At 42.5% G+C, this 15007-nt stretch overlaps 1 protein-coding gene and 1 long non-coding RNA gene across 5 annotated transcripts in view; one reads left to right on the forward strand and one right to left on the reverse strand.

The window, feature by feature from the left end:
* The window catches only part of lrba (LPS-responsive vesicle trafficking, beach and anchor containing), a 177328-nt gene that overhangs the window by 154680 nt on the left and 7641 nt on the right, over positions 1 to 15007 (forward strand). For 3 of the 4 annotated variants that reach the window (XM_085458995.1, XM_085458996.1, XM_085458997.1), the window contains 5 exons: positions 5288 to 5377; positions 7539 to 7716; positions 9020 to 9085; positions 10809 to 10964; positions 12813 to 12980. In XM_085458995.1, coding sequence (XP_085315121.1) covers positions 5288 to 5377; positions 7539 to 7716; positions 9020 to 9085; positions 10809 to 10964; positions 12813 to 12980 — 658 coding nt within the window. Of the gene's footprint in view, positions 1 to 5287; positions 5378 to 7523; positions 7717 to 9019; positions 9086 to 10808; positions 10965 to 12812; positions 12981 to 15007 lie in introns of all 4 variants that reach the window. The other variant, XM_085458994.1, reaches the window with a different exon arrangement.
* The window catches only part of LOC146707587 (uncharacterized), a 45978-nt gene that overhangs the window by 28832 nt on the left and 2139 nt on the right, over positions 1 to 15007 (reverse strand). The gene's annotated exons all lie outside the window — the stretch shown is intronic.

The raw sequence follows: 15007 nt of genomic DNA on the forward strand, positions 1-15007 counted from the left end.
GAGTAAGGAGAAAAATTCCATATTAGAGGTAAGTACTCCTGAGCAGCAGTGCTCTCAGATGGACGCTTAATCTGGCTATATTATAAAAGCACATGTCCACCCTCTGCATCTGTATGTCAGGAAGGTTTTGATGCCATTAGCCATGTTAAAGTGCTTGTAGAGTGGCATGGGAGAGCTAAGCTAACAATCTGCCACACAGTATTGCTGAGCGAAGCCTTTTCCTTTGTGTGATACCTTTTGAAAGCACTCCACCAAGTGTTCCACTTTAACGCCTTTAAGCCGCCTCCTTGGCTTTCATTCATTATTCAGTTCACTCACTTTGTACTGCTGCACACACAAGCAACACTGTCCTGCCCGAAAGCAACCAGACAAAACACAGTGTTGAAAAGAAAAACACAGCTAGCTTGCCCACAGCCAAACAAGCCTGACAACTTCACCAATCTGCTGTAAAAGGCAGCTAGCCAGCAGCGGGCCAATTGACCCTGCTCCCATCAGCCTTTTTGACATCTGCATTTTAGTGCCAAGAGGGGTGCATATTCTATTTCTTTTCTCTCCAGAGTAAAGTAACCAGGCGTTGGCTTTCTTTTAAGTGATTATTCGTGTTTATTACTGGTTGTTGTGGCTGTTTGTAGGCAACTTCTGAGATCTGGAAACATCCATACAGAAAACTCCAATACAAGGGCAAACAAAATGTGCAGGCGGATCTCAGTTAAAGTTCAAACAGATCATCTTCACAGTTTTGTCGTTGTTTGTTTGTTTGGTGCCCCACCTAAATACAAGAACAGAACAGTCAAGAAAAGGCCACGTTTTCACTTTTAAGAGACACTCACCATGGTGCTAACGTATAAATGGTGATAAGTTCAGAACACACTAAGCAGGCAAACACCCTTTGCCTCCACTGTACTGCTGCCCTTCATGCTCAGTGACTGGAGCATCGCAGGCACCAGGGGTAGATCCTTGATTTATCACCTCATTCACCCCAATTCCCATCCAGATGTGCTTTGGCCTTTATTCACTCTCTCTCTCACACACATACACATACACAGACATGCAGATTCATTATCTGGGTTCACCGGTCATTTCTACTCTCAGCCCATTACCCATTCTTCTGTTTAACACACACACACACACACACAGAGCAGAAAATTGGATCACTGGTGCCTCCACTATTTCTGCCAAGCTGTTCCAGTGACAATGGGATTGATAATCTACCAACATACACACACACAGGCCTCAGAGGGAGGTGCTTGTGATTTGAGTGGCATTGAAAAAGCATCTTCGACTGCTGACTTTAAGGATGCATACTTAGGATTTGTATGCTTCTGAATGAGGTTTTTATTTGTCTGTGGCTTTGGTACCACATTTAGCATTTTACTATAAACAAATTAGTGTAACTGTCTCTAGCTTGAAGTGTTCTGTATTGGTGCACTGGGTCAAACTTTTGTGTGAAATGTCTGGAAAATACAGGGTGTAGTCATGAATATTGGTGTAGTTTAATTAAAATTATTAATTGATGTTTTGAAAGACTACAGTGGCAGCGTAGTACAGAAGCTCATGTTAAAAGTCAGTAGTCATCATATCTGTAATGCTGTAAAGTTAGCCTGCCTCGAGGAGGGGGAAAAAAAAGTTTCTTGTTGTTTCGTCCTCGCGGGCTCTCTCGCTGATGCTTTGATTGCAGTTTGCTGGGAGAAAACTCCCTGAGCACTTTAATTAGTTAAATAAACCAAACAAGCATTACCCCAGTGAGCTAATCCAAGGCTCTCCTTCAACTGTGTTTGTGCGGAAGGAAACGTGCCCTGTCTATGCAGAAGGTGGAACCACAGTTCCAGGCCTGGGGCTCGTCATGGCTGGGCGCTGGGGGTGGCTGAGGGCTGCAGGAGCTTTGGGACTGAGGGTTTGGGGTCTGAAAGTGTCCCTAGAGTATGCCATTACTGAGTGACAACTGTTTCAGTCTGAGCTGTGGTCTCGGCCAGACAAGCCCGCATTAGGACAGGCCCCGGGGCTGCTCAGTGTCAGGGGGGCGGTTCACAGATGTGTGTGCATGTACGTTTTTGTGTGTGTATATTTAGGTGGGAAAATGCAGTAGACCGGGCTGGAGGGTTCTGTATTTTTGCTGAGCTGATTTCTGTATTCCTGCCATGCTGCTTCACAGAGGCTAACTCTCCCTGTAGCCCACACACAAATACACGCGTACAAGATTTGTGTGGCTCATACCTTGATGTGTTTCTACATATGCATGCATATGTATACATTCATTCATTGGTATGTGTATACCTTTGTATATTTATGTGTGCTCATCAGCATAAATGCACACGGTTGTGTGTTTATGTGTGCTTTTCTGTTCCGGGAGAAAGTTTGGAATATCTCAGCACAGATTAGTGAGTGCTGTGGAGACCAGTGCTGTGTTTTTCAAAACCATGATTACTTCCTGCACTACCTCCTGCTTCCCCTCTCCCACCCCAAATTTCATCTGTGTGTGCGCGTGTGCACATAGATGGCTTGCATGCACATCTGTGTTGCCTCTCGGTGTATAAAGAGAAACGCGCCCTGTGTAGCCTTCTCATCGTTGTACAGGGCTTCCCCTCTTTCGCATGTGATTATGGAAAATCCCACCACCTCTCACACGAGCGACAAAACACAGAGCCCCGCTTGAGTTGTTTGCCGTTTGCGTAATTCGGCAGAAGACTGGAAATATATGCCCACGTGAGTCAACCTGCTTCGACAGTAAGCCAAAGTCACTCACTAAGCATAAAACCTGCTGGTTTATTTTCACTGGACAATGTGACCTCCTCTGCATAGAGTTGTCTCAGTATTTTAAGGTGGACGTTTAAAACCAATGATACAATCTGTCCAGTTTCCTGCTTGTGAGAAATACAAAACTATTGGTCTTTTTTTTCTTTCCCTTGGAGGAGGGGGTTGATTTGCATAAAGCAGCATGTTTTACATGGAGATCTATCGTGTCAAGCGACTGAGTAAATCAAAGGACAGGCTGAGACATCTGAGCCGAGGGCGTCTCGGCCATTTAAATGTATAGAATACAGAAAACCTTCATCAGACATGGGCCAATGCTCCCAAAAGAGATTGGCCTTGTGGAAGGCCCCTCATATAATCACCTGAGCATTGCATTGGCATACAGGATAGGACATGCTGACCTAGACTCAGCCACTTTCCAGCCTTCCACAGCCTCATAAATGTCAAATACGCACTTAATGAAGATAGGTTGAGTGGCTTTGAGCTTACGCAAAATGCTTTCCTGTGTAGTCAAAGAGATGGGCAGCATTTTGACCTTGAATAATGCAGTTATGTCACATGTCCTCCCACCAAGAGGCTAACTGTGGATGAGGTGGGAAATGTCATGATAGTGTTACACAGTGTTGATCAGTTTACTGTGACGGACCTTTAAATCCAGTCTTACAGACCAGTGCTAATAAATGCACATCACACATCACTGCATAACAGGAGCATCGCCTTTTACATCTGGCATGCTTGCACACATGTAGAAAATGCACTTGTGGCCTGAACACAAAACCGCAGACACTTGTTCTAACACGGACACTGTCCCTTCCAGTCTCATGAACAAGCACAACCATTGTTGTGCAATTTATGAATAAAACCATGAATTCTTTTCTATTTTAATTAGCCTCCCATAAGAAGTACTGCTCATGCGTTTGTGCCGAAGGATTTTATGAGCTAGCGCTGGATTATTACCATCTTATTCAGAGGCTTTGGAGTAAATTTCTTCTTATTCAGATGTAAATGTATAAAAGTAGACTAAAAAAGAAGGAAACCTGAGATTTTATTGCTTCTTAAAAGTGCACAAAAGTATAAAGACCAGTGTTCACATAAAAATAACATGATGTAGAGCTTTTGTTGCTGGATTCTTGGTCTTAAAGAGGCTGATGAAACCTTGTAATAGACAGTTACAATCACTACTTGCCTCTCTGGTTTCTGGTTAGTTTCAGACAATGGGTATGAGCAGACTCATTTCCCAACTTTTTTTTTGGTTTTTTTTTCTCATGGAAATACCATACGCAGGCCTCAACCATGAGCTCATTCTCAGGCTGCGCCAAGTCGACTCAAACGTCTCAGCCTACACACACAAGCTGTCACTCCTACACAGCCAGTCACAGAGCACACCAACATACTGACGGGTCTGTCACAATTTTGTGTTGGTCATTTTCCCTCTTCCTGTCCCTGTTACAAACTATCCATCACACCGAGTTTGTCTCACAGGACTGCTTTTGCTTACTATTTGCTTACTCTTATTGTTATATACATTTCTGCTGAGACTGAATTGCATCATTTTCTGTTTTTTAAGAGGATTTTGTGCACATGCAAATTTTGAATGCTTGCGTGTGTTATCTGGCTGTGATTGCTTTTCAAAATGTTTCCTAAATGAGGCACTTGCGACCCTTAATAAGATTAATTAACACAAATGCGCCATCTACAGTTTTAACCATCTTCCTATAGTCGTGCATGAAGCAGCATTTGCTGGTTTCATTTTCTGAAATTTCCCCAGGTTTTCTCCTTGTTGTTCAGTAAACGTCTGTGGCGATAACTCTTGGGGAGGGGACATTATTATACATTTAAGCAATAATTTGGTTAATAACAAGGCTAATAAATGTAACAATAATTAAAATGTTTGGCTTTTTTCAACCTACAGAACGGTATCGTGGGCAAATGTGTTGCAGCACTTTAGCGTAGCCTCATCTGTCCATACTGTGCTGTGGGCGTGTTCCCACTTCGTGCTAGCTGGCCTGACAGTGAGCTGTGTGATGATGTCCAGAGGCTGCTCAGCCGGCGTCTGCTGTGACATTTATGGTCCTATACCTCTTCATTAACACCACCTAACCAAGCCTACAAGCCCGCCTGCCCAGCCCTCCTCTGATTCTGTGTGGTTGCGGAGGAGAAATTGGTGTTTGTGTGTAAATGTGTGTGCGAGAGAGAGTGAGTGTCAGACTGTGAAAAAGTGTGTTTATATGTAGACCGTGTCCATGTGTGCTTGAGCACAAGTGCACGCATTTTTCCCTAGCTCTATGGGCTTTTGTGTTCCTCTTTGTTTTGTTTTCTTTTAGACATTAATCTTAGATTGTTGTAGCATTTATCAGATAATAATATGACCTTCACACACAGCGGAGTGGAATATAACCATTTTTCACTTAGAAACTGAGCCGTTATTGTTTCATTGAAATAGATCGCAGGACACAATTATCAAAGAATAGTTTGAGTGAGAGGAAAACCTCTAACATCTCTCTTTATTTCTGTGTTTTTATTCCTCCCCACTCAGGCTGTGGAGTCTCAGATTAGGAGTTTCGGACAAACCCCCTGCCAGTTGCTAATCGAGCCACACCCGCCCCGAAGCTCGGCCATGCAAGTGGTGAGTAGACACTGACAATCATCTCAAAAATGAATGCATATACTCCAGTATCTTTTAATTCTCCAGGTTAAGCTCTGGTGGGTCAGAAAACAGCTGATCATCAGTTCTTCTACCTGTCCAGTTCTTGTCTTTGATTTCTGGTCAGCACTCGGCAAAAACCTTTCTGCCCCCCGAACTGTTCTGTTTAATTTTCCTCTTTTCATGTTTCCTTTACCTTGTGTCCGCTTTCTCCATCTACCACTGTGGGAAAATAGCCTTGGTTTTGAAAGCATCCCCTCACTCATCATTAGTGAGGTGTGTGTGAAAGGGAGAGATCACAAACATTTGTGTGCATGTGCGTTTAGAAAGAGATTTCTGGAGAAAAGCACAGCTTCGTGCTGGAAACCTGGGTCTGAGCCAGATTTTCCACCTGAGCTGGAAAAAAAAAAAAAAAAGATGATCAACAACAAATGGAAGTTTTGATGTGACGGCCCTTTAAGGGCCAAGGAGTTTAGTCAGCATGCCTGCCTGTGATGGACCGAGGCCCCACGAGTCCCTATTAGCGCGGTGTCCCTGTGGTGCTGACAGCTGGCTGTAGACCACCACCCAGCGTGCGCGTGCACACAGACACGAACGCAGACGATTGCTTTGAATCCAGCGCCCGACTGTACGGGTGAATTCCTGTGTAATGTTTTTATTTTTACACCGCCGCACCATAGTTTTCAAACATAATATTCAGGCACCATTTTTCAAACACTTTAATTCCCTCCCCGCAGCTCCATATTGCTCCAGAACACGCTGTTCTCTTTGCTTTTTACGGATCTTGCTCTCTACTTTCTCTCCATCCTCTTTCGTGCGAGCGTGTTGTCAGAGTGTCGGCATCTGCCCATGCTGGTGGTAATGATACTGTCAGTGCTTCTGGTTAGCTGTCAGACACACCGGATTTACTCAGGTCTGTTCTTGATGTTAAACACTGATGTTCCTCTTCTTTACACACAAGGAGGAAAATAGCTTTCTGTTAGAGCTGCTTAGTACAAACACTCTGTAAATGGCTGTAGAGCCTGTCTAAGCAGAGGAAACAGTCTGATAGGTCAATGAAATTACTTTTTTGTTATGACTGTTTTAGAGATGGTCTCTCCTGCCGTTTGCTCAGCTTTTACAAGAATAAATCTAGTGCAACCTAGCAAGTTGCTGTCATTTTCTGTCTTTGTATAGTCTGTTAGTCAGCTGATAGTACAAGTTTTTAAAATTAGTTACTTGTTTGCAAGGATATTCTTTTTATTATTACTGTAAATTCAACATATTTTGGGGGCTTTTAATGAAGCCAAACAAACAAAAAAAACAACAACCTGAACTCAGAGAAATTTGGTGTTTCTTTATTAGACATATATATTTTAAAGTCTATGTAATGACTTATGTTCATCAGATTGGTTGATAAGCATGCAGATCAGTTGCAATCTTAAAAAAAAAAAAGTAAAACATTTACACAGATGCTGTATAGACATGCAGTGCGTGCATATATACACACACTGCATGTACAGTATAGCAGTTTACTTAAGAATCCTTCTCTACCCTGCCGACATGCACAAGGATCTTTTCTTTTTTTAATAATCTGGTGTTTTCTTACAATAATTCTTCTTTTACATCTGCTCAGTCTTCCTCATTTAAAAGAAAAGTTTAGAACACAAATACAAACTGGACATCAGACTGTAGTCAGCTTGTGAAATCTATGGCGTCTTTGCCTTCTTCTATAAAATGTCTAATATATGATGTATAATATCATTACTGTGCACACTGAAGGGGAAATATTAATCAACAGACATTTGTTTCGGCTGCTTCAGTTTCTCTGTTAAAACTTAAATGTTGTTCTGAGATTCTCTCCTCATTTACTGTAGCGTTGTTTCAAATGCAGACTCTTGCCTTCTTCTGAACTCTTTGCTAGCTTTTTTGTGCTGCTTAGCTGCTGCTTACCACTATCCTCCTCAAGCCTCCTAACGTTCTCTCTGGCCTTCTCTTTCCTCCGTCTCCCTGTGTTTTTGTTTTCCTCCCCGTTTTCACCAACTGCTTCCTTCATCTTTGCGTTTCGCTCTTCGTCCGTCGCGCCACACCTCGGCTATTTCCCCGTCTCTCCCCTTCATCGCGTCGTCTGTCCCGGGGCCCTGAACAGTATCTTCTCCTGCAGACGCCTCTGATGTTTACGGAGCAGATGCAGCAGGATGTTATCATGGTACTGAAGTTCCCATCCAACTCTCCTGTGACACACGTAGCGGCCAACACCCAGGCAGGTCTGACGTCACCTGCCATCATCACTGTCACCGCCAACCGCCTCTTTGCGGTCAACAAGTGGCAGGGCCTGACAGGTGAGAGACTTGAAGCCACGAACATGTGCATTGAAACGAATGAGCTGAAGCGATGACTAAAAATAAAATCTCAGGCAGACAGAAACGATCCTTGTTATTGAACTGAGTTTGCTTTCACATAATTATTTTCATGCTGCTTCTGTTCATTTCTCCTCCATACGTTAGCTTCTAATTTATCAGAAGATCAACCTGCCTCGTCTCTGTAGGATGGACGTTGATTTGGGAGACAGTTGACTGTGTCTACTAGATAGCAGTATCAAATGTGACACATGTAGCAGCCAGCATTAGGTCCCACGTCCACCTCCATACATCAGCCGCTTACTACACAAAACCTTATTTACTCAACGTCCATCCTGCCCTAGAAGAAATATTAAATTTGATATCTAAGTTTACGAGGATGAACACTGATCAGATTTCACTGGAATTAGACATCATCCATGCATACCACAGGCTGGCCATATTGGGCAATTTTTCCTGCTTGGAAATAGTGGATTAATTGTAGGGACCCACTGGAGTCTGTTTAATAAATGATGTGCAGAGCAAAGTTGCCAAAACTGCTTTTAAAATCTCAGAATAAACGCATGAAATAAAATGACAAATTATGAGTGTGTTGAAAGCAGTGCACACTTTCGTATCACATTTCATTTTTTACTTTTATTTTTTAATTTCAGAGCCGATGTGACACAAGTGTACAATACTCATACTGATAATTACATGTGAATCTTAAAAAAAATCAAAATCAGGTTATTGGTGAATAAATTAGCTAAACTATTACAATTAATTAATGGATAGAGTGAACCTGAAAAAGTTAAACTAAATGTAAAGGATAAACTGCCCAAAAAATACACAGGTTAAAAGTAAATGAATGATTATATCAGCTAAACATAATTGAAATCACTAAAACAATACATAAAAAGCTCTATCGTGAGAGATTACTTGCTAAACTTGTGGTAAAAGGGTAAAATTGTTACCTCACTCTACAATCTAAGTTTTCTAAACATAATGGGTATATGCATGACGACTTAATCCAGTTTAAAATGAGTTAATTAGACTAAATATCACTTGCTGTGAATATGTTATAGTTGACTTTGTCAGGATAATTAATTAGTTTTGTAATACTTTGTGCTCCGAATGGCCTCGATAGCTTTTTGACAGCACTGATGTCTAATTTGTGGAGCGACTCTTGAGCCTCTGACTTTATGGTTATAGTTTTCAGCGTGTTATAATGACCTCAAACCCAGCACCTACTCCGCAAGGCCAGACAATTGCAATATTAATCCACTCTGTCTTCTTCTTCTGTCAGGTCATCAGGGCTCAACGGTGCAGGACCAGCAGTACCAACTTCCTGTGGAAATTGACCCTCTAATAGGTACGCTGTCCTTTACGACCGGTAGAGAATCCACACACGGGAGTTGGCTTCGTGTGGGCATGAAATGGGGTTTTGTGTGGATTTGTGCCTAAATCGCGCTGCTTGGTGACTCATGGCAGTCTGTTGGGCTGTGTCCCTGGACAGTAGATTAGAGTTGTTTCTCAGCCTCTGCCCTAGTTCACTCGTGATGATATAGGCCCTGCTCTCACACTAAACCATTTGCATGCAAATTGGAATGCAATGAGCTGTGGCCTAGGCCGGCATTTCATCATCAACTCCCCCTCTTTCTCCCTCTCCATCGTCCCCTTTCCTCCCTCCCTTTCTGCATCCTCTTTGGTTTAATTTGAGCGGAGGGAAAGGACGCGTGTCAATGGAAATGAATATGAATGTGGTAATAATGTGTGATTGAGAATGCACGGCGGACGGCTGTCAGGACAATATGGGCGCCTCTCATCCTTCACGACTTGTTGATGAGCAGGAGAAGAGTGCCGAGCTGCAGTGATGTATGGGATGCGCTGGCAGAGAGCAGGGAGAGACGAGCCACCTCTATCTGCTCCCAGCTCTGTTACTTTCCTGCAGCCTCCTGCAATCTCATACACATCTGCGAGGGGGGCTGTTTTTTCTCTCTGGGTGTTGTGGTCTCTCTGAGTCTCATCAGACCATATTCACACTCTTTTTTTTTTTTTTTTTTTTCTTTTCCCCTTCCAAAGACTACTGAAAATAACCAGGGTTGAACCCCAGATATTCATCTTTATCTGCACGCACTGTGCTGTATTTCTCTGCTTCAATGCTCCCTCTGTAGAGGCAGAATAAAAGAAATCTTATCTGTGCATCAGTATTTACACATTCAGTGCGTGTTGCTGTTCTGTGCTTCAGCAGATGTGTGATTTGTCACTGAATGCACAGGTTTTGGAGTATATTCATCCTCCAAAGTGTTTACTGTATATCTCATTTCTAACACTAAAGAATAAATAATGTGCTAAATAATGAATTTTGGTGTTGCTGGGAGTGTGCGTGTGTGTTTTAGGGGAGGTAGCTGGGATTTTTCATGTCAGTAATATATTTACACTGTTTGCATTCCAGGAGGAGCCTGAGCTAAACACAGTAAATTGAGGATGAGCGTGGAGCCATCTGTGGCTTTGGGGAATGTTAAAAATCGGTTGAAATATTATTCATAGCAGATATACTGGACTTTCTCAATTTCCACTCTAGACAGTCTTCTCTGACACCTGTTCTCCATTGCTTTTGACCCCATCAAATAAGAAACCCTTCACACCGAACATATTTCTAGAGAAGAAAAAAGACGCCTCTCGTGGAAATGAGAATGTCGGTAAATTTGCTTCTAACCAACTTGGCTTAATTACACAGCCAAGATGAATTTTCTGGGTCTGTTCGTACTTGAGTGGGGTACATATTTTGTGAAGACTGCACGCTCTATATTACTCAGCCTCTTAGACTCTCATAGAAAATGTGAAGTCCCTATAAACTTAACCCCTAGGATGTTTTATGTTTTCCCTCGCAAATCTTCTTTGCACCCCAGCGCTGAAACCTTAGTGGAGGTGCGCTGAAGTGTGAGCTCTTTGAAAGTAGTTGATATAAAACAGTAAAGGGTTTCTCGGATCACGCTCCAGGTTTCATACTTCTCTGGACATCTGTGCATTTTCAACATGTAAACATCTTTATTTTGCTCCGTTTATTTTGATCTCCTCTCATCTCCTTCCAGCCAGTAACGTGGGTCTTCACCGTCGGCAGATCACAGATCTGCTAGATCAGAGCATTCAGATCAGCTCGCAGTGTTTTGTTATCACGGCTGAGAACCGCTTCATCCTTCTATGTGGTTTCTGGGACAAGAGCTTCCGGGTCTACTCCACTGACACAGGTATCGTTTCACCACAATAGACCAAATATCCAACTGGCCTAATGTGAATGTATCTAAACTAAAATACCTGTAATCTCTCCAAGACTTTCACACATTTGCTGTTTTTTGACATCAGATCCTCACTGTAATGTTTTTGCTTTAACTAAGCTTCTTGTGTATATATATTTTTGGCAGTATGGAAACTCACAGCATATTTAGATACAAATTAAGCCATATGAAATTGAAATTTAAAATGAATAACACTCCTTTGGCTTTCCTCTAGCACCATCATCAGGTTGGGCATACTAGTGGTCCGGAAAAGACCAATGAATTCAATACTAGTGGTTTTCCTCAAAACTATTAGGTTATGTAACACAATAGAAATACTACTATTAGTTGTTAGAATTCAAGTATTACCTAATAAATAAAACGGCATGCATGTATTTGCCACTGACCCAGTGATCTGCTTTCATGTGGTTTTGGCAAGTGTCCTACGTTTGGTTGCTATACATTTAGACTCCTTCTTGCCACAGTGGGGCTCTTTTCATTTCCTTTTTAATTCTTTTGCACAAGTTCAAACTTTGTGTGTCGTCAGCAGTGTCAAAGCCTTTTTTACCACTAAAATGCATTATACAGCACAAAAATGTCTTTTTTTTTTTTAGGTTTCTTTGATTCAGTGTGATTTTGATTGTTTTTTGTTTTTTGCTTCTGCTTTGCTGGTTAACTTACTGTTTTTCCACCTAAAGCCTGAGTGCTACTTGCATACACACATCCAATACACTCGCTCTCGTGCACACACAAATGCCATCAGGTCAGGGGTCCTAAATGAAACTGTCTGAAGCTTCATCTCTGTACCCCGCTCCTCAATGCTCCCCCCCACACCCTCAGCCTCATTCAGTACTCTACACACATCTATACAACGGGCATGCGATTCAATTTCTACAGGCCAGGCCCTCTGTGTCTTTTGATGGAGGAGGGAGGGAAGGAGGGATGGGAGCACAGAGATAGCTCTATTGTGCGACTGCCACCGGGGTGTGCGACTGGAACGTGAACACAGTTTAATCGCACACGCTCAACAGCTGCCACCGAGGTCCCTAAATCCCCCAGGTTAAAGAACTGAGGGATTTTATCAATTACAAGAATTGATTGGTACACATCCACAAAACCCGTAGCCTCAAACAGTGACACACACACACACCGAGTTTAATTTGTCGGTGTGCACACATGCGTGTGAGCATGAGAGTGAGAGTTTAATACGAGGTGCGTGGTAGCCATTATTGCAGCACCCGTCATTACTTATTTTCAGCGTTTATAAAAATGTCAAACATTTTACATCTTTGATGTCTCTGTTCTTCTTTGAAAGTTTCATAATAATCCTCGTCGTTTTCAGCAAGATACAACTTAATTATCCCGCGGGTAGCGATTCTGACACCCAGACAGAAATGTCATGTGCTGCAAACTACCCACTGTTTGACTGCAGAGGTCACACTATGAGGAGCGTAATGAGTATTAGACAGCTAGACAGTGGGGCTGTGGTCTGGGAATCTGACAGCAATTAGCCTCTTTATATATACACACAGAGCACCCTGGATGTGCACAGGCGCACACACAAAGCTGAAGCAAATATTTATTCTTGTCTGGGAATTAGTAGAAGTCTGATCTTGTGTGGATCAACTAACTGAGCAGACAGATGATCAACAAACGCATGGTGGGAAGTTCAAAAGGACTACTGCAATGCAAAAAAACCCTATCTCCCTTATTGTTGAGATGTTTTAATCTATTTTTAAGTAGTTCATTCCTTTGATGTTTACAGAAGAATGAATTTTGATTTACTAAGAACATCCCTGAAAATTTGTGCGCTTTTTGCAGGCAAACTGACCCAGATAGTGTTTGGACATCGGGATGTGGTGACGTGTCTGGCACGCTCAGAGTCGTACATCGGAGGCGACTGCTACGTCCTGTCGGGCTCGCGAGATGCCACCCTGCTGCTGTGGTACTGGAACGGAAAGCATAGCAGCATTGGAGAGAGCCCAGGCAGTAAGTGCACCTTCTGAGAGCGTGCACACACACACACGCACACAGCTCTTCACCGAGCTCTCTCTCTCGCAGACAGATGTGACTGTGTGATTTACGGCCTCCCTCTGTAAAGTAACAACTAGTTTCGTCTGACCAAGCTAGGCCTCCTGCATACAGATTGGATTTCGCAGCCCTGTCGCACCAGGAACAGCTTTCGGTAATGTGTCTGAGATTGCGTGCGTGCGTGTGTATTTCTGTGAAGCCAGATATGGTGTGTAGTGTGTGTGAGAATCTGTCTTTAATGTGAGTGAAAGTGAGGGCCACTTAGAGACGTTAAATGTGATGTTGGGGGTCGTCGGGCAGCGCATGAAAGTTCACCACCATCCGAGGGCCACGGGGTCACGTTAGTCGATAAAAGTGAAAAATGTCATGGGCCTCCCTTACGTTACCATAACATATGGCATTAGCCATGATCAAAGCACGGCGCACACATTGCTCGGTCCTTAGCCCCCTCGGTGCTAATTTGGTCAGCTTAGATTGGCGGACATGTTGATAAGTGATCCATTACAAGTGGGATGAAATTTATGACAAATTGCGATTTGGTTAATAAGCCATATTGGTTTATGATCGTGCAGATGATGGTCATCTAACACATCCATACACGGGATTTTAGAGCAGAAATACACAAGATTTTTTTTTAAACATATTTAGTGGATAACCAGTGGTTTAAAATACTGCTTTAGCTGCACATTTTCTACAAATAACAAATATATGAATATGTTTCCATGCATGTGCTGTACATGTCCTTGCAAGTGCTTGTGTGTCAGTCTAAACTCCTGGTTACCAAGCTGAAGCTAGAGGAACAGACAAAGCAGTCGTCATCTCATCCCATCACCACCACAATGTGATGCTCCATTGCCCCAGACCGCAGAAAGCTCTCCCAGACATGAACTTCTGCTGCACACACACGCACGCATACACACATACATGTACTAACAAAATGCATACAGACAGCAGACCTTTCTTTATTCCTCTCCCACAGACACACGTTAAAGCTAAAGCCTGCACACACACACACACACACATTCCTTTGCATGCATAATGTTCTGTGGGCATCCCACTCACTTCATAAGCTTGACACAAATACATCTGAATGGCTGATATGCACATGCACACAATGACCTATCCCCACTTTGTTCCTGCTGCAGCCACATGTTGTGCACAGCAAAGATTTTACAGACGCTATCGCCATCTGCTGGGCACCTAACAGCAATCATCTGAGTGTGGTATTTACTCAGTAACTACAGTATTTCTGTTTTTTCCTCTTGTTTTGAACGCACCATATGAGAGAATAAATGTACGTAGGTTCACTTCTGCCACTCCTAAGGCCCAAAAATTAATTTCTTTTTAAACACTGAACACAAAGAAACAAAGAAGCTGCCAGTGTAATAATTACATCATAAATTATTTTTAATTAGACTTCATGAACTGGCATTTTATCCACCTCATTTTAAACAAACATATGAAAAGAGATATTAAATCTTATTGAAGTGAGGGATCATGAGACTGTGATCACCGCGGTAGATAGCTTTTGCTCCTCCAAGTATTGAGGTGCATAATCTGAGGGGACGACAAGCTAAGGGGGTGCGTCCACCCTTAAAACCTCTACAGTGCCATGATTGATATAGAAGGAGGAAGAATACTCATCCCTTTATTCCATCTTTCCGAGGAATCTAATGAGACAAACACAGACTGCTTGAAGACGCATAACATTTCAACATTTCATATTCTGGGCGTGAACTGTTACTCCGTAAGAGATGCTATAGAGCCAATAAATGCAAAACCAGCTGTCCCTACTTCTAAAAAACTCTTAGCTGTTGATCACGTGGCTCATGTGTAAATCCGACTAGCATCCAAATGCAGTGTGGTTTAATTTGGTTTATATATTTGTATTATGTAATTTGTGCCAAATCTGGCTTTCACCTTTTCATTTTAAGTGCTTTAAATACTTCCCCAGTTATTTTTCCTGGTCTACATTCATTTATACA

Source organism: Copadichromis virginalis, linkage group LG6 (genome assembly GCF_057382275.1).
Source record: "Copadichromis virginalis isolate Kocher_CV1m ecotype Utaka linkage group LG6, C_Virginalis_male_GT1.1, whole genome shotgun sequence".
Taxonomy (NCBI): domain Eukaryota; kingdom Metazoa; phylum Chordata; class Actinopteri; order Cichliformes; family Cichlidae; genus Copadichromis; species Copadichromis virginalis.